The sequence below is a fragment of the Cetorhinus maximus genome, chromosome 12 (genome assembly GCF_964194155.1).
Source record: "Cetorhinus maximus chromosome 12, sCetMax3.hap1.1, whole genome shotgun sequence".
In the NCBI taxonomy this organism is placed as follows: Eukaryota; Metazoa; Chordata; class Chondrichthyes; order Lamniformes; family Cetorhinidae; genus Cetorhinus; species Cetorhinus maximus.
The window spans coordinates 124,760,317-124,782,641 of record NC_135890.1 but is presented as its reverse complement, the minus strand read 5'-3'; the positions used below and the strand labels follow the sequence as shown (position 1 = coordinate 124,782,641).

The 22,325-nt window shown below is 42.6% G+C and overlaps 2 protein-coding genes across 2 annotated transcripts in view; one reads left to right on the top strand and one right to left on the bottom strand.

Annotated features, from left to right (window-relative positions):
* eif2b1 (eukaryotic translation initiation factor 2B, subunit 1 alpha) overlaps positions 1-22,325 on the top strand; it is a 1,065,098-nt gene that overhangs the window by 747,664 nt on the left and 295,109 nt on the right. The gene's annotated exons all lie outside the window — the stretch shown is intronic.
* Positions 1-22,325, bottom strand: part of dnah10 (dynein axonemal heavy chain 10) — a 350,590-nt gene that overhangs the window by 198,404 nt on the left and 129,861 nt on the right. Inside the window, 7 exon segments of the mRNA XM_078554603.1 lie at positions 1,558-1,710; positions 3,377-3,511; positions 3,623-3,806; positions 4,310-4,579; positions 6,670-6,893; positions 8,045-8,278; positions 12,733-12,855. Coding sequence (XP_078410729.1) covers positions 1,558-1,710; positions 3,377-3,511; positions 3,623-3,806; positions 4,310-4,579; positions 6,670-6,893; positions 8,045-8,278; positions 12,733-12,855 — 1,323 coding nt within the window.

Sequence of the window (22,325 nt, the reverse complement as noted above, 5' to 3'; positions counted from 1 at the left end):
GCCCCATGCCCCTCCACAATTTTATTGGAGGCATACCCCTTCAGTAAGTAGGCATGGTTCACGGCCCTTCAGGGGAGGTGTGAATCACAGGGGAGCCCCAGTCCTAGTTGGGGAACTGAAAAAACAGTCACTGCTCCTGTAATTCTTTCATTGACAGGCTTTGAAAAACAAAAAGCAAAAATTGTTCTCAGTTTCAATTGATAGATGCTGTAAGTTAGATATGTTTTTACTGCAGTGATTTGGACTCTAGAGTAATAATCTGAAGTGATTTAAATGCCCAGAGTCCTTTTAAAATGAAAAAACCTTCAGCAGCTGTCAGTTTGAGAAAAAAAGCCCCCACCTGCTCCTGAACTGCTTTGATTCTCTGAAGATTAGCCATGATCTCATTGGAATGGTTTGTTAAGACACCTGTGGCCATTATGAATGCTTGGCTGAGTTCCAAAAGGACCAGAACTACGTATCTCAACAGGGGCTGTATAGAAATTTAAATTGACAGCTTTAAGAGGTTATTAAAGGATTCGCTGTCTTTGATGGGGGTAGTGAAATAGATGTTTGTTTTTATAACAGATTGACCATCGAGGGCATTTAATTTTTTTGGAATGACTTTTTTTGAAGGAGGGTTTTTTTTTTAGTACGATGTGTTTGAATGCGATTAGATTGTCAGAAGTTTATTAGTTTTAATGCCCATTTCAAAGTTATCCTAAGGTCTGCCCATAGTGGATAATGGGTGAGTGGCAGTGGAGATATATAGGGGGCATGGAGGGACCTGGGGTTATGAGGGGGTAGGAAGAGGCCTGGGGGTATGAGAGAGTATAGGAGATATGAGGGGGTATGAGAGGCAAGAAAGGGGCATGGGGGATATGGGGGCCTTGGAGAAAGCATGGGGATATGAGGAGTAAGGAGGGGGCATGGGGAGTATGAGGTGATATGAGGGGGCATAAAGGGTATGAGAGGAATGGAAATCATGAGGGGGCATGGAGGGTGGGTAAGGGGGTTGAGGGGTCAGGGCTTGAGGGCCTGACATTCATCATTATTACTGGCCCGATGTCCCAATAAACAGAGGCAAAGTTCCAGCCTGCCGGCCTGGCCATCCATCTGCCTCCGATGCCACCTCAGGCCCGTTTCCAGATGTGACCGGCCCAACACCATTCTGCCCTGCCTCCCAGACATGAAAATAATCAGGGCAGAGGCCCTTTTAATGATCACAGGTCTGAAGTTTCTGGGCTTGACCCTGCCACCTCCTCCATGAAAATGTGGCCCATGAAGGCATATTCTAAAATCAGGCTGAGCAGACAGGCAATTTCTTTGCATTTATGTTGCTTCTATAAATGATCTCTGTGCATAAGACAAGCAAGTGCTCAATTATACAAACTGCAGTGAGACAGACTGCTGTACAGAAATGGATCATCTGCTTATTTCCAGGAACATGCGAGTTCTGCTCTGTAATTGGTCATATATAGCAGCATGGGAATTATTTATGTGGGTTGGGGCACACAGGGGAGGGAGGAACCTCCAGAAAAGTTAAAATTTGCAGAAAGAGTAAAACATCATTCTTACCTGGAATCTGGTCAGATGATACATGAGTGCATTGCGGATTGTCTGGATTTGAGAGGACACAACTGACAGGACTGCAGCATCAATACGATTAAACTCGTCAAAGCAGCCCCAGGCGCCACACTGAGCTAGCCCTGAGAGGATTTTGCCCATTGCCTACAAGGAAAGATGCACTGATTTTTTCATCATTATTCATTCTCAGTATAGGCAACACTGGAAAGATTTGGATTCATTGGCCACCCCTGCTTGCCCTGAGAAGGTGGTGGTGGCCTTTCTTTTGATACAACTGCGGGGTTTGCTGGGGCAATTCAGAGGGCAGCCAAAAATCAGCCACACTGGGACTGGAGTCACATATTGTCCATGTATATTTGTTAGAACACAATGTAGTAATAATGCAGGCCACATCTTTGTCAGATAACTGTTTACTAACAGAAATACACAGAGCAGAACATAAGCTTAGAGAGATATTCTCTGGCCACCAAGAACAGCAAAATCATAAACTGGTACTTTATAACAGATGCATAATTTATCAACATATCATGTGAAATCTTCTCTAATTGTGCATTCCTGATGTTAGATGCAGTTAGTCCTAGATTTGCCAAATCCCTCATTTCATTTGAATTTCTAATTTCATCTAAGGAAATTCAGCTTTTGGTGCACCACTTTTACTATTTATGAAAAGAAGTTCAGTTTTCCCCTACGTTTTCCCGTTGTTTGTCTGTTGTCTCACATAACAAATGTCCCTTCCAATTTTCCTGGACTAGTTCCCTTTTCACCTCTAAACTGATACTTTTCCAGGGGACTACTCTTATCTTGGATCTAACCCTTGCCTTTCCAGTTAGTATATGGGGGCTAATCAATGATGGCTCAATACTGCACCAATTGAAGCTCCAACACAGAACACAAGATATGAGCTCACTGCCAATGTCACCCATAGCAGAGCTCCATTTCAACTGTAACATCATGGGGAAAAGTTAAGCTATTCCCCAAAGGAAGGGAAATTCAACAGTTTGGTCACCTTGAGTAGCACTGAGAGCCCTGACAGTAACAAGCTGTCAGCCAGTACCTAGCCTGCTCTCAACTAATGGGTGCTGCAAAGAGATTCAACCAAAGGAAAGGGGAGAAAAATCAAATAAGTCACTGGAAAGGGAAAAAAATTGTAAAATTCTTGAGAGTAATTTGGCAAGATGCAAGAATGACAGTCACTTGATAGAATCACAGAATTGTTACAGCGCAGGAGGCCATTTGGCCCATTGTGTCTGCACTGACTCACCAAATGAGTAATTCACTTAGTGCCATTCTCCCCGTAACCCTGCACATTCTTCCTTTTAGATAACAGTCTAATTCCCTTTTGAATGCTTTGATTGAACCTGCCTCCACCAGACTCTCAGGCAGTGCATTCCAGACCTTCAACATTCGCTGCGTGAAAATTATTTTACTCATATCGCTTTTGCTTCTTTTGCCAATTACTTTAAATCTGTGCCCTCTCGTTTTTTGATCCTTTCATGAGTGGGAACAGTTTCTCTCTATCTACTCTGTCCAGACCCCTCATGATTTTGAATACCTCAATCAAATCTCCTCTCAACCTTCTTTTCTCCAAGGAAAACAATCCTAACCTCTCCAATCTATCTTCATAACTGAAGTTCCTCATCCCTGGAACCATTTTTGTGAATCTTTTCTGCACTCTCTTCAATGGCTTTCACATCCTTAGCCAAAGGGCTCTTTTCCCAAGACCCCAGCTAAAATCTACTATGTACAGCAAGTTAATCACTAATTCTTTATCAAATCTGAAATGTAATAAAGAGCGATTATTAATCCTTACTTTGAAATCCATGCCTTCCCCACAATTAGTTACAACACAAAACAATCCAAGAGCCTTGGCCAAGTCTTTAGTTGTCTCTGTTTTGCCAGTACCAGCTGGTCCTGCTGGTGCCCCACCTAGGTACATGGACAATGCCTGAGTGAAAATAAGAAAATCGTGCTGAGAACAAAAGTGGCACTGAACAATATTTTCTCTTTGATATTTTTATGGCATTGTTAAATTTATTTCATTGTTTAGATTTGGTACCTGCGTCAATGTCAGATATATACGGTCTGTGAGAGGAGTAATCACCAGGCGACCATTCAAACCCATGTATTCATACCCATAGTCAAAAGTACCCGTACACTGATGTACCATCAGCTCATCTGGCACCCGCTCCCAGTAGAAGCGAAGTTGGCTTTCCCATTCAAACTCTCGGGCATCCATTATACTGATTAATAACAAAAGTGCACATTAACTGTTAATGTAAAATTAAAATAACCAGCCAAGTTAAAAAATGAAAACAATAGCTTTAATCACAAGTTTGTTATTTTTTTATTTTTCAATCTGTTTCTCCTGTCCTGAAGACACAGACTGTGTTGGGGTAGAGTTCCATGGGCAGTCCACTGTCCACTTCTTTTCATGTCTGAACAAGTAGATTGAGCTACTGACTATGGAGTAGGGGAGAGTGGGAGTCTTACAGCAGCTCTTGAACCTACTCTCTCTTAATGTCTGTGTATATTCCAGCAGGGGCTCCACACAGTGATCAGGAGCTGAAGACCTAAATGGTCCTTACTGCAATAAATGTGGATGGATCAAGTTTGTGAAAAATGAAAAGGAAGAATCTGCTCTGCCAGCAGAGCAGCAACAATGCAGTCTTCAGTTTCACCACAATAAAGGACACATGTAGGAATTGGTATTTAATCTAGGCTCAAACACCAGTGATTACCCTACCTGTCTCTGACAAATGTATCCACAATGTCTCTGGCATGTACATCAATAATAAGCACTGTGTTATACTTTTTACGATCATTCTTGCTCAGTGGTTTTGTGATGCGGGTAACCAGGTCATCAATCTGTTGATGCATCTTCTTAGCATAACTCTTCATGGCTTGCTTATCTCCTTTCTTAACCCTTTTGAAAACATCTTCAACCTCCCATGTCCACCAGACTTGGGTAGCAGCAAGGACAACCATGCCCTCAAACACCAGCATCCAGTTGTTTCTGGAGAATCGAAGGAAAAAAACATTACTCTCCGAAGGAGCTGGTCAACCTCATTGTTCAGGCAGCAATAATTTACCCTGAAAATAATAAATTCAATAATCTAACTGCAGTCTCAAGTTATACTGGAGACGGGGAAGAGTCAGAAATGGGAATAAAGAAGTGGGTCAAGGGAAAACTAATTGTCAATTTGCTGTTGTCCATAGTCCGACGGCCTCACAGATATTTCAACCAGACAGGCAGAGGCAGTCGGGGATTGTTTGAAACAGAATGCTGCAACGCATTTGGGCAGCAAGATCTATGAGAAGGTTGAAGTGCAGAAGGCAAAATTCATAAATCATCTTATGTCAAGAAAGACAGCACACAGGTGTTGGGAAGCATGGCATGTTCTTTATCTTGTAGGTACAGCGAGTGATTAAGAAGGCAAATGGAATGTTGGCGTTTATTGCAAGGGGAATAGAATATACAAGTAGGGAAATAGGCAAAAAACTGCGGATGCTGGAAATCCAAAACAAAAACAAAAATACCTGGAAAAACTCAGCAGGTCTGACAGCATCTGTGGAGAGGAACACAGTTAACATTTCGAGTCTGTCTGACTCTTCAACAGAACTAATAAAAAATAGAAAAGAGGTGAAATATAAGCTGGTTTAAGGCAGGGGGTGGGACAGGTAGAGCTGGATAGAGGGCCAATGATAGGTGGAGATAACCAAAAGATGTCATAGACAAAAGGAATGTGGGGATGTTTTGCCACAGTTGTACAGAGCGTTGGTGAGAATGCATCTAGGGTATTGTATACAGTTTTGGTCTCTCTATTTAAGAAAAGGTATAGTGCAGAGAAGGTTCACTCGGCTAATTCCTGGGATGAACGGGTCATTTTATGAGGAAAGGTTGGACATTTTGGCTTGTATCCATTGGAGTTTAGAAGAATGAGGTGATCTTATTGAAACATATAAGATTCTTGAGGGGACTTGACATGGTGGATGCTGAGAGGATGTTTCCCTTTGTGGGAGAGACTAGAACTAGCGGACACAGGTTAAACATTAAGAGCCTCCCATTTTAGACGGAGATGAAGGGAAATTTTTTCTCTCAGATTGCTGTTGGTCTTTGGAATTCTCTTCCCCAGAGAGCAGTGGAGACTGGGTCATTGAATATTTTTATGGCTGAGCTAGATAGACTCTTGACTGACAAGATGTGAAAGGCTATAGCTAGACAGGAAAGTAGAGGCCACAATCCGATCAGCCATGATCTTATCAAATGGTGGAACAGGCTCAAAGAACCAAATGGCCTACTCCTGCTCAGAATTCGTATGTTTGTATTAGTATGTGAAAGTAATTTTACTATTTGAATCAAAGCAAGTCTGACTATAACTACTGTTTGTGTGTTCATCGTACTGTGAAATAAAGCAGTTTATCGATTCATAACAACTCACACCATTAATTATTTGCTCCTCCGTTTTCAAAGATTTGAAAAAGCATTGCAGCAAAAGGATAATGTTATGCCCCTAGGTTACACAATTGTGGAAGTGCAGAGCTGAGTGCAGCAACTACTATAAAAGTTTGATGTTTACAAAAATGACTGGCATCAATGAACCTGAGAAGGTACCTGTTGCATGTGGACCAGTTCTATCTGGGTTTTCTGATGTTTTTCTGAAAACCCAATGCAATCTGGTAATTAAACCAAAAAGATTTGTGGAATTGGAGTTTGGTATTTAGACGTACTGAGCAGAATAGGGGGAATTATGCTCTGCATCTGACCTAAATTGTTCCTGCTGGTGCTTGATGTAGACACTGGACACAATAATTTAGAGGTGTTCCATTGCTTAGCATTCCTTACCTGGATCAGACAACATAAACAAAACTCCAAACTATAAATTAAAAAAGAAATAGTAAAGATTGCACATTTAGGACTCAAGATGCCGCAACAGCAAGAATTTAACTGACCAAGAATCACAGCTCAGAATTTTCACACATCCAGTTATGTAGTTCCCAAGCCAGAACTATTGTTACAGAGTCCAATTTAATCAAGAAAATTGTGTTTCTATACAGCAAAACAATTAAAATTACATTAAAAAGCAGTTCTTGTACGGTGCTCACCTGGTCAGGGTTTCACAGTATCGAAAGATTGCCTCTTTTGTAATTAGCCGGTTTGTTTTTCTCATTTCAGCCAGGACTGCGGTCATCCAATCTTCAACTCGTCCCTCAGCAGGCGTTGCCTGCCTGAATTCCATCACTTCCCCTTCAGCAGATATCATCGCTGCCGCCAACGTTTCATTCTCATTACCCACTTGGAACCTCAATGATGCAATATTATCAAACATCTGAAATATTAAATAGCCAACCAGCTCACAGAACCCAATTTTAATAAATGATCACAATAATATTTATAAAACTCACCAATTATTTTACAGGTGACAATTGTTCTCTTCTCACCACTCTCTGGGTAAAGAGTTTTCTCCTGAATTCCCAATTAGAGTTATTAGTGACTATCTTATATTTATGGTACCTAATTCTGGTCTCGTCTGTAACTAGAAACATCTTCTCTATCTTATGAAATCCTTCCATAATATTAAAGACCTCTTTCAGGGTACCCCTCAGCCTTCTCTTTTCTATTATTTATAACAGTCATGGGTAAGTGTTATGACCAATGCAGTTGGTTAAGTGGAGTTATTTAAAATTCCTAGAGGGAAACTTGAAACAACTGTCACAACCTATAATTTTAGTATTATGTTTGAGATGTGACTCTAAATTCAGGAATCAGACCACCAGTTCTCGAGGCTTTACACTAAACTAATTGAAACATTTTATTAATTTATACAGGTTAAACTATATACACATGGCTACAAATTACTACTATCATAACTTCTAACAAATTCCCCAACTAATCTCCATTAAAGTAACAGCCTGATCAAACACCAGGCAAGGCATTTTCACCCTACGAATTCAAAATGAGGTTCCTTTTCACTGTGGAGCCAGTTGGAGGTTAGCAGCTGCCTTTTGATCTCAAATTGCCTCTGCCCTACACACCCAAAAACTACTGAAGGTACCTACCAGCCCCACTGAATGTTAATTCTCATTGTATCAACAACCTTTTTGAACTTCACCTTTTAACTTTCACCCTTTCATAGTACAAATTTTATTAGTAATATAAACATATCGCTTGGTAGTTGCTAGATAGGTGTCAGTTTTCACCCCTTGAATGCTCTATTCAAAAAAAATAAATGCACGCTATCTCTCTTACATATCAAAACTAGTACACATCAAAGCATCCAGACTAGCTTTAATCCTATTAATACATACCCACAGACTAAACCTCTATTTTAAAAGAAAAATATTTTCCAAAATATTATACACATTAATAGCTTCATGACAGTAAGTCACTGCCACAAGCTTTCTGTCTCGGAGATAGATTCTGCTGGCAAGTAGCCCACAAGGAGAAAAGATAGAGGAAGGAATCATAAAACAAAATTACCTTGATCATATGCTCCTGGACAGCCTCAGGGTCACTGCTCCCCAGTATACTTAGTAATTCATCATCTGAAATGAAGAAAAACCTTGGGAAAGCATTTCGCTTGGAATCTAGATAGTCATTGAGGCTCTTCTGACATTTCTCTAGTCCATCGCTCAGGTTCTTGAGGTTTGTGAGACGATTATCAGCCTGGCAACATTTGTTTATACCTGGTTCCTTCACAGTTTCAGACATTATCTAACAGCAAGAAAAACAGACATGGTGTGGGGCAAGTAGTGAATTAATAAGTGTTTCAGAGTAGTAACAAGTTGATAATTTGTATTAAAACAGTTCTGAAAACATTTGTGGTCAGAATTCTATTTTACTGCAACAATAGTGTCACGCAGTCCTGGAACTCCTGTACCTTTGCCCCACCAATATCCAAGGACCCTGCCAGAGATTTCAGGTGCAACTGCTTTACTTAACATTGATGGGACAAGGTTGTGAGTCCCAAAGGTAGGAAGCTAGATACTGGATGAGGGAGGTGGGAAAGATCACAATGGTGGGCACACAAGGGTGGGAAGAAAGCAGGGACTGTTTCTGTAAAAAATCCCTGGATTTATTAATGTTGCATATAATTATTTTACAGGGCAAAGTGGAGCAGCCACTGCTCTAATGATGAGGCTTATGATGTGAACATAGACAAGTTAAGGAGATTAATCTTTGAAGAGCTGAGACCTCAGAACTATATTGGCCTGAGCATCTGTGAAGGTGTCTCAAATGAGTTTGGCTCTTGGCTGTTGAGAAACTTTAGCTTCCTGTTCTTATTTAGCAGTGTCATCACCCTCTTCATTCTCTATTAAACCCGTTTTCAACTCATCAGGCACTTGCCATTTTCAAGCTATTCCTGCTTCCCTTACTGTTTCATGTCCTAACAACCTCTGAAGAAAAAAACATCTACCTCTCCCTTTGTTCATTCAGTGATGCCCTCTATAGTTACCAACTCACCAACCTGTGGAAATAATTTTCTTGATTTATCTTATCAAAATTCCTCATAGCATTTGAACATTTGTTCTGATTCTTAGGCAGAAGCAAATTTAGGCAGCATGTACATTAAGCATATTTTGTTTTCCACCTCATTAGCCAATAGGCATTTTGCAGTCAGTCTGCAGGCTCAAAGTCAAAATGTAAAATCATTAAAGCAAATAGTATAGATGCATTGTAGGGGAAGTTGGATAAAAGCATGAGGGAGAAGGGAATAGAAGATATGTTAATAGGGTGAAATGAAGTAGGATGGGAGGAACCTTGTGTGGAATATAAACACTAGTGAATGGGTGCAAGAACAGAGACCTGGGGATGTATATACACAAATCATTGAAGGTGACTAGAAAAATTGAAAAGGCTGTTAAAAAATGTACAGAGGACGCTTGATTTTATAAACAGAGAGATAGGCCAGAATTTTCTGGTCCCGCTGGCGGTGGGCATCGTCATGGGAGGGATGGGAAAGTTTGGACAGCCATTGACTTTTAACAGTTCTCCAAATTTTCCAGTCCTGCCCAAGACGATGCCCACCAGTGTCAGGGCTGGAAAATCCCACCCATACAGTACAAAAGCAAGAAAGTTATGCAAACCCTTTATAATGAAGAATGTCAAAGCCTTACAGAATGCTTTGAAATGCAGAAGGGAATGGTAAACAGGAAATTCTGGAAATAGCAGATCAGGCAGCACCTGCAGAGAAACAGAGTTAAAGTTTCAGTTCTGTGATCCTTCAATACAGCTGCATAACATTATAGATTAAACAGGTTTAAAGCAGGGAAAGGGGGGAGGGAAAACAAAAGGGAATGTCTCAGATAGGATGGAGGGAAGGAGAGATTAAATAATAAAAGGAATGTTGGTGCAAGGCAAAAGGAAGTAGTAATGGGCCAAATAAAGAAACAAAAGATGGTCTAGAGGAGGTATAAATGGTAACAGCAGAATCATCACCAACACCCATTGTCCAAAAACTGGGAGCAGTGGTTATGATCTGAAATGGCTGAACTCAGTGTTGAGTCTGGAAGACACAAGGTACCTAACTAAAAGATGATGTGCTGTTTGTTGAGCCAAGGACAGAGAGATCAGAGTGGGAGTTTATGGGAATTAAAATGGCAAGTAACTGGAAGCTCGTTGAGGCCTTTGGGGTGAAGGCGAACCCTTTGGAGCAGTAGTATTCTGCTCAGCACAACCTCGAAGAGCTAAGGTGTGCTTATGAGTTGGCACTGGAGTGCAGACTCAGGAATCCAGAGGAATGGTGTCTCGGGAGATGAGATTGAAACCCTGGGACGTGTGCCGTCGTTAAGGCTGTCCGAGTTAGACCAACTTTAGGAGAGATTTCCAAGGTGACTCTCATTTCAGGGTCATGGACTGAACAGAGGTCTTCAGTAAACAGGTCACCCAATCTGAATTTGGTCTCCCAATGCAGTGGAGACCGCATTGTGAGCAGCAATACACTATACTAAATTGACAGAAGTATAAGTAAAACATGGTTCCATCTAGAAGGAGTGTCTGGGGCCTGGAGGGTGGGAATGGAGGAGAAGAAAAGGTAGATGTTGCATCTCCTGCGCTTGCATGGGAAGATGCCATGGGAAGGGAAATGGGTGTTGGGGGTAAATGGAAGAGTGGACCATGATTTCACAGAGGGAATGGCCCCTTCAGGCTGCTGAAAGGAGAGATGTGTAGCAGATGCATTTGATGGTGGCATCGGGTAGAGGTGGTGGAAATGGTGGCGGCTGGAGAGGTTGAAGGTGATCGCAAGGAGTTTTGAGGGGGGAGGGAAAGAGTGAGAACAGAAGTAGGGGAAATGGAATGGGCCCTCTCAACCATGGTGGAGGCGGACTGGGAGAATGAAACACAGTCCTTAAAGGAAGCAGGGTGTGGACAAGTGTAATCAAGATAGCTGTGGGCATCAATGGGCTCATAGTAGGCACTGACTGAAAGCCTATCGCCAGAAATGGAGTTACAGAAGTCAAGGAAGGGAAGGGGAGAGCTGGAGTTGGACCATGTGAATATAAGAGGTTGTTGAAATTTTACAGAATTGAATCAAAAAATTTGAAGCAAAGTTGATTAAATTTTCCAATTCAAGGTGAGAACAGAAAATGACATTGGTACATTCATCAACATACAGGATAAGTAGGTGAGGGATGGGACCTGAGTTGGAACAAAGAATGTTACATATATCCCACAAAAAGGCAGACATAGCTAGGACCCATGTGGGTTGTCATTGCAACTGCTTTTATTTGGAAGAATGATTTTCAAAAGAAAAATTGTTCAATGTGAGAATATGTTCAGCCAGGCGGAGGAGATTGGTGGTAGACGGAGACTGGTTGAGTTCCATTCAAGGAAGAAGCAAGGGCCCTCGGGCCATCCAGGTGATGGATGGAGATGCAGTGGGACAGAACATCTATGGTATTTGATGAGATCCAACTTACCTTCTTGTGGATCGGCGGCTGGGAACTCCAAGTCCCAACAGGCCTCGTAAGTCATGCATGTGCAGCCGAGAGCAAGCAGCACATGCACAATTCGGCAGTTAAAGGACTTGGCCATCCAGAGAGCAGTGCGCCTGCGTAAAAAGCAAAATAAAAGAAATGGCGCGAAAACTGGCTCGTGTGACCCAAGAGCAGAGCACCACAGTTGAGAAGAATCCCAGACAGGGGACAGGGAGACATCCTAGTTAAGCTAAGAAAAAAGAAGAGCAGAGAAAAAAAACTCCAAGCAGAAAAAGGGCTGCGGTTACCGGACATTAAGCGAAGAGGGCTTGGGAGAAGCCATAAGGATCAAAGAAGGCAGCAGAAGGTTGGTGACTCCATGTTGTGGGCCTTTGGGGTGAAGGCGAACCCTTTGGAGCAGTAGTATTCTGCTCGGCACGGCCGAAGAGCCATGGTGTGCTTGTGAGTTGGCACTGGAGTGCAGACTCAGGGATCCAGGGGTACGTCGTCTCAGGAGACGAGATTGAAACCTCGGGACATGTGTCGTTGTTGAGGCTGTCTGAGTTAGAGCGACTTTAGGAGAGATTTCCAAGGTGAGATCTTTGAAGGTGAAGACTAGAATTCCTTGTGAGAGAGCAGGAGTTTCAACAAGATTTGTTGACTCACAGAGTTTACTGATATCTGGGTGGCTTGCTGAGAAATCCGTGGGATCTGTCTTGGTCGCATCTGCCATTTGTTGTGCAATGTGGTGTGTTCAACCAGAATTTGCCTATTAATTCACATGCACCTCATATCAAAACTGAATGAATACTGTAAATTGTTTTATCTTTCTGCCCTTGCAGAGTAAAGTTTATTTCATTTGTTCAAAAACTGTGGAATCTTGTAGCAAATGTCTTGAATCATAAACTTTGTCTACTTTAAACAAAAAGTTATTGGTCCCTAACCATATCCTACCAAAAACTTGGGGGTCTGGTCCAGGGTCAGAAAAAGTGAAAAGGACATAGTTAAGGTCAGGAAACTGGAAGTTGTTAAAAGTGGTAGAAGGTGTCAGAAAAGTCACGGAGGTAGGCGGGAAGAGACTGGACTCATTCAGCCTCAGGAACAGCATTAATTGAGAGCAAGTCATCGCCAGTAGCAGTAGCTGCTACTGGGTGAGTGAAAAAGAAGCTGGGGAGCAAAATCGCAACTTTTAAATATGCAAAATTATTTATTTAGTTTTACCTTAGCATCCATACAGTTTTAATTAATTACCTTTTTGAATATTCTATCAATATTATCAAACTTCTTTGCTTCCTCTGGCAGTTGCAATCGGATGTCACCACCAATGAAGATGCTCTCCAGATACATCCATTTTCTTTGCACCACCAACCAAATCTACAGAGGACAATTATCAGTTACTCCCTGCTGAAAAATCCACACTACAGTTACAGTCCCTGCAAAAATGTCACTTCTTCACTAATATTTTACAGTGTTATAGTTTCATTATTCAATGATATACCATGACATACATCCACATGTTAAGTTCCTTCTGGTAAAAGGGAAGGAGGCTGCCTGTGCCAGCAGCTAGCTATTGGAATAGTTTCTTCTCAGTCCACATAATATAATTTTATTAATCTTCCATAGAGAAACATGAGCTTCAGATCTTTAAATCAATCTATTAAGCAAACTTCACAGATCTTAAACAGATCTTTAGCTGTGGCACCTAGGTTGTCAGTGCCAGCCTTCCACAAAGGGAACTTTAAATTGGAACAAGTGCAATGAATCATCAGCAACTACCACATACTGTGAAGTGTTACTTCCCCCAATCTGGCTCACTGGGGTAGTGAGGAATGGGGGTCCCCCCATGCAGCATATTCCATCACAACAGTGAGAAAATGATGCTTGTTTTACTGATGTTCATGGACAGAATATTCCACAAACTTTAAAATTTCCATTAATGCTCTGTAAAAATGGGAAAATTAGCCCAAGAAGGGGTGATTTCGTCAAAGTTTCTAAGATATTACGGGTAACTGATAAGGCAGACAACGGGAAATTATTTCCACTGGTTGGAGAGTCTAGGATTAGGGGACGTGGTCTAAAATCTAGAGCCAGATCTTTCAGGAAAGAAATTAGGAAACACTCCTACATGTAAAAGCATGATTGAAGTTTGGAATTATCTTAAAAACATAGAAAATAGGAGCAGGAGTAGGTCATCCGGCCCTTTGAGCCTGCTCCACCATTCAATATGATCATGACTGATCCTCTATCTCAACATCATACTCCCACTCACTCCCCATACCTCTTGACGCCTTTAGTGTCCAGAAATCTATCTACTTCCTTCTTAAATATATTCAGTGACTTGGCCGCCACAGCCTCTGTGGTAGAGAATTTCACAGGTTCACCACCTCTGAGTGAAGAAGTTTCTCTTCATCTCAGTCCTAAATGGCCTATCCCGTATCCTGAGACTGTGAATCCTTGTTCTAGACACCCCTAGCCAAAGTAAATATCATCCCTGCATCCAGTCTGTCCATTTCTGTCAGAGTTTTATACGTTTCAATGAGAAATTTAAGAAGGGAGTGAGGCAAAAGACGGGAAATTACAGGCCGATTAGCCTGACCTCGGTCCTTGGTAAGATTTTAGAGTCCATTATTAAGGATGAGATTTCAGAATACTTGGAAGTGCATGGTAAAATAGGGCAAAGTCAGCATGGTTTCATCAAGGGGAGGTCATGTCTGACAAATCTGTTAGAATTCTTTGAGGAGGTAACGAGTAGGTTAGACAAAGGAGAGCCAATGAATGTTATCTACTTGGACTTCCAGAAGGCCTTTGACAAGGTGCCGCACAGGAGGCTGCTCAGTAAGATAAGAGCCCATGGTGTTAGAGGCAAGGTACTAGCATGGATAGAAGATTGGCTGTCTGGCAGGAGGCAGAGAGTGGGGATAAGGGGGTCCTTCTCAGGATGGCGGCCGGTGACTAGTGGAGTTCCTCAGGGGTCAGTGTTGGGACCACAACTTTTCATTTTATACATTAATGATCTAGATGAAGGAACTGAGGGCATCCTGGCTAAGTTTGCAGATGATACAAAGATAGGTGGAGGGACAGGTAGTATTGAGGAGGTGGGGAGGCTGCAGAAGGATTTGGACAGGTTAGGAGAGTGGGCAAAGAAGTGGCAGATGGAATACAACGTGGGTAAGTGTGAGGTCATGCACTTTGGTAGGAAGAATAGAGGCATAGACTATTTTCTAAATGGGGAGAGAATTCAGAAATCTGGAGTGCAAAGGGACTTGGGAGTCCTAGTCCAGGATTCTCTTAAGGTTAACTTGCAGGTTGAGTCGGTAGTTAGGAAGGCAAAAGCAATGTTGGCATTTATTTCGAGAGGACTAAATATAAAAGCAGGGATGTGCTGCTGAGGCTTTATAAGGCTCTGGTCAGACCACATTTAGAATATTGTGAGCAATTTTGGGCCCCGTATCTCAGGAAGGATGTGCTGGCCCTGGAGAGGGTCCAGAGGAGGTTCACGAGAATGATCCCAGGAATGAAAGGCTTAACATATGAGAAACGTTTGAGGACTCTGGGTCTATACGCGATGGAGTTTAGAAGGATATGGGGGGATCTGATTGAAACTTACAGAATACTGAAAGGCCTGGATAGAGTGGACATGGGGAAGATGTTTCCATTAGTAGGAGAGACTAGGACCCAGGGGCACAGCCTCAGGGTAAAGGGAAGACCTTTTAGAACAGAGATGAGGAGAACCTTCTTTATCCAGAGAATGGTGAATCTATGGAATTCATTGCCACAGAAGGCTGTGGAGGCCAGGTCATTGAGTGTATTTAAGACCGAGATAGATAGGTTCTTGATTGGTATGGGGATCAAAAGTTACGGGGAGAAGGTGGGAGAATGGGGTTGAGAAACTTATCAGCCATGATTGAATGGCGGAGCAGACTTGATGGGCCAAATGGCCTAATTTCTGCTCCTATGTCTTATGGCCTTATGGTGATCCCCTCTCATTCTTCTAAACTCCAGTGAATACAGGCCTAGTCAGACCAATCGCTCCTCACATGACAATCCTGCCATCCCAGGAATCAGTCTGGCAAACCTTTGCTGCACTCCCTCTATGGTAAGTATACCCTTTCTTAGGTAAGGAGACCAAAACTGCACACAATACTCCAGGTGTGGTCTCACCAAGGCCCTGTATAGCTGCAATAAGATATCCATGTTCCTGTGCTCAAGTCCTCTCGCAATGAAGGCCACCATATCATTTGCCTTCTTAACTGCTTGCTACACCTGCATGCTTGCTTTCAGCGAATGGTGTACAAGGACATCCAGGTCCCTTTGTACATCAACATTTCCCAATCTATCACCATTTAAATAATAATCCGCCATTTGTTTTTCCCTACCAAAGTGGATAACTTCACATTTATCCACGTTATACTGCATCTGCCATGTACCTGCACACTCATTCAACTTGTCTAAATTGCCTTGAAGCCTCTTAACATCCTCCTCACAACTCACTTTCCCACCAAATTTCGTGTCGTCATCAAACTTGGAAATATTACATTTGATTCCCTCATCCAAATCTTTGATATATATTGTGAGTAGCTGGGGCCCAAGGGCTGATCCCTGTGGTACCCCACTAGTCACTGCCTGTTATGACACAGCCGATGGCAAGGGAGTTGCACAAATCCCAAAGGGAAACTTGAAACAACTGCCACAACTTGTTTTGCAGTTTGTATAAATTTCGAGATGTGTGCCTTGAATTCAGTAATAATAAGACCACATAGTCTTATAGGTTTTACAAAACTAGATTAAACGTTTATTAATAAAAGAAATTATTTTTAAATGCATACATAGATCTACAAATTACTACTACGATAACTTCTAAATCCCCTAATCAATCTAACTCCCAGTTACATTTTCGTTAAGGCAACAGTAAGACACATAGATTTTAAAAGACCCAGGCAAAGAGACATGATACTTTGAATTCAGCTTGTTCAGGGTGAGTTTTCTTAGCTTCAGTCCTTTGAAGACAGCAGTTTGAGGCATAGATGCTGAAGCGTTTCACACTTGTAAGATCTTAAAACGCCTTCCCTTACAAACAGTCTTCTCTCCTTTATACATATTTCCCTCTATGAATGCAAATACCAATTGTTTCACTATGTCTTTGGACTTTATCTTCCTGATAATAAAAACCTCTCATAGCACTAAGTTTTACCAATAATCTTTGTGAAAAATAAGCACACTGTTTCTAAACTTCACCTGGCTAGGTGACACATTTCACCCCCTCTTTTGAAAACAATCAGTCTGGTTTATTTAAAAATGTAAATGTTCCTTTGACACCTATGTTTCTAAACTTCTCCATGTTTACCTAAATAACATTTCAAACCTCTAGCTTCTCTTCTTACATCAAATCACCTGGGGTAATTCAATTAAGTCACACACACACACACACACACATAGACACGTCCCACTATTAATCTATTTTACAATAAATTCCAATAACATTATGAGAATTATTATATCTTCCTGACACTGCCTGCCACTCTGAAAAAGAACCATTTATTCCTACTCTCTGTTTTCTGTCCAATAACCAATTCTCAATCCATGCCAACATATTACCTCTAATCCCATGTGCTTTAATTTTGCACACTAACCTTTTATGTAGGACTTTATTAAAAGCATTCTGAAAATTCAAATACACCATATCCACTGGTTCTCCCTTAGCTATTCTGCTAGTTACATCCTAAAAAAGCTCCAGTAGGTTTGTCAAACATGATTTCCCTTTCATAAATCCATGCTGACTTTGTCTAATCCCGTTGATATTTTCTAAGTGCCCTGATATCATATCCTTTATAACAGACTCTAGCATTTTCCCTACCATTGATGTAAGGCTAACTGGTCTGTAATTCCCTGGTTTCTCCCTCCCTCCTTTTTTAAATGGTGGGGTTATATTTGCCACTGTCCAATCTGTTCCAGAATCTACAGAATTTCGGAAGATGACAACCAACACATCCACTATTTCCATAGCCACGCCCTTTAATCCCCTGGGATGCAGATTATCAGGACTTGGGGATTAATCAGCTTTCAGTCCCATTAACTTCTCCCAATGCTATTTTTTGAGTAATACTAATTTTCTTCAATTCCTCCTTCTCACTCGACTCATAGACTTTTACAGCACAGAAGGAGGCCATTCAGCCCATTGTGTCCGCGCCAGTCAACAAAGATCTGACTACACTATTCCCATTTTCAGCGCTTGGCCCATAGCCCTGGAGGCTATGGCAATGCAAATGAATATCTAAATATTCTTAAATGTTACGAGAGTTTTTGACTCAACCACCCTTTCAGGCAGTGAGTTCCAGACTCCCACCACCCTTTGGGTGAAAATACTTCTCTTCAACTCCCCTCTTAGCCTTCTACCCCTTACCTTAAATCTATGCCCCCTGTTACTGACTCCTCTACGAATAGAAAAAGTGCCTTCCTATCCACCGGGCAGAATCTTGCCCTTGGATGGCGGGCGGGCCCCACTGGCTTGGCAGCGGGCGGGCAGCCGACCCACGCCACCGAAACGGGGCCCGCTACCATTTTAAGTGGGCAGGCCAATTAAGGCCCGCTCAGCGGCATCCCTGACAGGAAGCGCTATGCGCTTCCTGGGGGGGGAATTCCCCATCTGTCAAGTGCACTCTTGCACGCATGAAAGAGGGCACTTCTCCCTGAGGCAAAGTCCTGTCTCAGGGAGAATACTGACAGTGGTAAAAACTTTAAAAATAGAGACATTAAAAAATTATTAACATGTCCCCCTCATGTGACAATGTCACACGAGATGGGACATGTTAATAAAGAACACATAAACTTTATTATTTTTTACATAACGGACATGAAACTTCATCCCACCAGTGGATGAAGTTTCATCAATAATCTGGAGCTGGGGCTCCTGGCCTGCCCGCCAGCCTTAAGGTTGGCCGGGCAGGTCTTTAAGTACTTTAACTAGCCTGTCAATGGCCTCAATTGGCCATTGACAGGTCGGCGGGTGGACAGCTGATTTCGCTGTTCGTCTGCCTTCCTAAAAATTTAAATGGACCGGGATGACGTCGGGGATTCCTCCCGACCACCATCCCGCATCATTTTCCCCTCGGCAAGTGGGCCCCGCCCCCAAATCGCCGAGGGGAAAATCCTGGCCACCCAACTATGCCCCTCATAATCTTATACACCTCTTTCAAGTCCCCTCTCAACCTTTGCTGCTCCAAGGAAAACAACCTCAGCCTATCCAATCTTCCCTCATAGCTAAGGTCCTACAGCCCAGGAAACATCCTGGTAAATCTCCTCTGCACCCTCTCCAGTGCAATCACATCATTCCTATAATGTGGTCACCAGAACTGCACACAGTACTCCAGTTATGGCCTAACCAGTGTCTTATACAGTTCCAGCATAACATCCTGCTCTTGTATTCAATACCTTGGCTAATAAAGACAAGTATCCCATATGCCTTCTTAACCACCTACTTTTGTGTCCTGCTACCTTCTGGGATCTGTGGATATGCACACCAAGGTCCCTATATTCTTCAGTACTTTCCAGGGTCCTACCATTCATAGTGTAATCCCTTGCCTTGTTAGCCCTCCCCAAGTGCATTATCTCACACTTATACAGGTTAAATTCCATTCACCACTGCTCTCCCACCTGACCAGTCCATTGATATCCTCCTGCAGTTTACGGCTATCCTCCTCACTATTTACCACCCTACCAATTTTCATTTCACCCGCGAACTTCTTGATCATACCCCTACATTTAAGTCCAAACCATTTATGTACACCACAAACAGCAAGGGCCCCAGCACTGAGCCCTGTGGGATCCCACTGGAAACAGACTTCCAGTCACAGGAACATCCCACTACCATCACCCTCTGCTTCCTGCCTCTCAGTCAATTTTGGATCCAATGTGCCACTTTGCCTTGGATCCCATGGGAATTACTTTCTTGACCAGTCTGCCATGATGGACCTTCTCAAAAGCCTTGCTAAAGTCCATGCAGACCATAACAAATGCATTGCCCTCATCAACACACCTGGTTGCCTCCTCAAAAAATCCAATCAAATTTGTCAAACACGATGTTCCCTTAACAAATCCATGCTGACTATCCGTGATTAATCTGTGTCTCTCCAAGTGTAGATATATTCTGTCCCTCAGGGTTCTTTCTAGTAACTTCCCCACCACCGAGGTTAGACTGACTGCCCTGTAATTTCCTGGTCTATCCCTTCCTTCTTTTTTTAATAATGGGACAATGTTACCAGTCCTCCAGTCCTCTGGCACCTCACCTGTGAAAATTACTGCCAGGGTCCCTGATATTTCTTCCCTTACCTTCCCCAACAGCCTGGGATACACCTTATCTGGGCCTGAGGATTTATCCACTTTTAAGACTGCTAAACCCACTAGTACCTCCTCTCTCTCTACGTTAATTTTCTCTAATATTTCACAGTCCTCCACCCTGATGTCTATACCTGCATCATCCTTTTCCATAGCGAAGAACGACACAAAATATTGAGGATTGCACCCACATCTTCCAGGTTCACACACAGATTATCTCTATGGTCCCTAAATGGCCCTGCTCTTTCCCTAGTTATTCTCTTGCCCATCATATATTTAAAAAACCTGTTTGGATTTTTCTTTATTGTACCCACTGATGCTTTCTCATGCACTCTGTTAGCTTCCCTAATTTCATTTGTAAGTTCCCCCCTGCACTTTTTTACTCCTCTAAGGACTCTGCCAAATTGAGCCCTCCTGTACAAGTTGGCCGGGTTACATCTGAACAGGAACGGGACCAACATCCTCACGGAGAGGTTTGCTAATGCTGTTGGGATAGATTTAAACTAAATCGGCAGGGGGATGAGATCCTGAAAAGTAGTTCAGAGGGGAGAGAAGCTGAGATGGAATTAGAAGTTAAAACGCTAGTAAGTGAGTCTGGAAGGCAGAGGAAACATAGGCTAGATAAGAAAGAAGTGAGTTTAGCAAGAGCTTCTCCTTTTCTCTTAATCCTAACCTTTATGTCCCTTGACATCCAGGGTTCTCCAGACTTGGTCCCCCCTTTGTCTTTACAGGAACATATTTGCCCTTCCCTCCTTGAATGCCTCCCACTGCTCTGACATAGTTTTATCTGCAAGTGTCTGCTCCCAGTCCATTTGGGCCAAATCGTATCTCATCTTAGTAAAATTAGCCTTTCCCCAATTTAGAACTTTTATTCCTGGTCCAATCATATCCTTTTCCATAACTATCCTAAAGCTAACTGAGTTATGGTCACTATCTCCAAAATGCTCCCCTACTGATACGCCTTCCACCTGCCCAGGCTCATTTCCAAATATTAGGTTCAGAACTGCCCCCTCCCTTGTTGGGCTTTCTATGTACTGGCTAAAAAGTTCTCCTGGGCGCAACTTAAGAATTTTGCTCCCTCCCTATCTTGCACACTAAAACTATCCCAGTTAACATTTGGGTAGTTTAAAATCCCCTACTATTACTGCCTTATTATTCTTATGCCTCTCTGAAATTTGATATATATTTGATCAGCTATCTCTCCCTGACTGTTTGGGGGCCTATAGCACACACCCAGCAGCGTGTTTGCCCCTTTTGTGTTCTTTACTTCTACCCACATGGTCTCATTTGATGATCCGTCCAAGATATCATTCCTCCTCACTGCTATAATTGATTCCTTGATCAACACTGTGACACTGCCTCCTCTTCTATCCCCCTCTCTAGCTCGTCTGAATATCCTAGAAACAGAAATGTTGAGCTGCCAACCCTGCCCTTCTTTTAGCCAAGTCTCGGTCATAGCTATGATATCATACTCCCATAGGCCTATCTGTGCCCTCAGCTTGTCTGTTTTATTCCTCAAGCTCCTTGCATTAAAATATATTCCATTTAGCCTTGCTAAACTCACTTCTTTCTTATCTAGCCTATGTTTCCTCTGCCTTCCAGACTCACTTACTAGCGTTTTAACTTCTAATTCCATCTCAGCTTCTCTCCCCTCTGAACTACTTTTCAGGATCTCATCCCCCTGCCGATTTAGTTTAAATCTATCCCAACAGCATTAGCAAACCTCTCCGTGAGGATGTTGGTCCCGTTCCTGTTCAGATGTAACCCGGCCAACTTGTACAGGTCCCACCTCCCCCAGAAACAGTCCCAATGGCCCAGGATATTTAAAGCCCTCCCTCTTGCACCATCTCTCCAGCCACGCATTCATCTGCTCTATCCTTCTGTTCCTATACTCCGTACTCCATGGCACCGGATATAATCTGTAGATTACTATCTTTGAAATCCTGCTTTTCAATTTCCTACCCAACTTCCTAAAGTCTGCTTTGCAGGACCTCATTTCTCTTTCTTCCTATGTTATTGGTCCCAACATGGACCACGACCTCTGGCTGTTCACCTTCAGAATGTCCTACAGCGGTTCCATGACATCCTTGACCCTGGTACCTGGAAGGCAACATATTATCCTGGAGCAGAATGTTGCCCTTGGCGGGTGGGCTTGGCAGGGGTGGGTGGGGGTAGTCGGGAAGCCGACCGCCGACCGCCGCCACCGGACCACAATTTCACGCTGGTAGGCCGATTAAGGCCCACCCAGTGTAAAACACAAGCGGCAGCACTGAGCGCTGCCTGTGCAGTGAGGGGAGGAGGGCGAGCGGGTTGAGTGCGAAATTCATGCATGCGTGCGAGTGAGTACTTCACAATCTCCCTGAGGCACAGAGCTGCCTCCAGGAGATAAAGAGATATGAAAAAAAATTTTTTTAAATATAAATGTAATGAAACATGTCCCCTCATGTGACTCTGTCACATGAGCAGGGGCATGTTATTATTGAAAAATTAAAGATTTTATTTTATTTCTATTT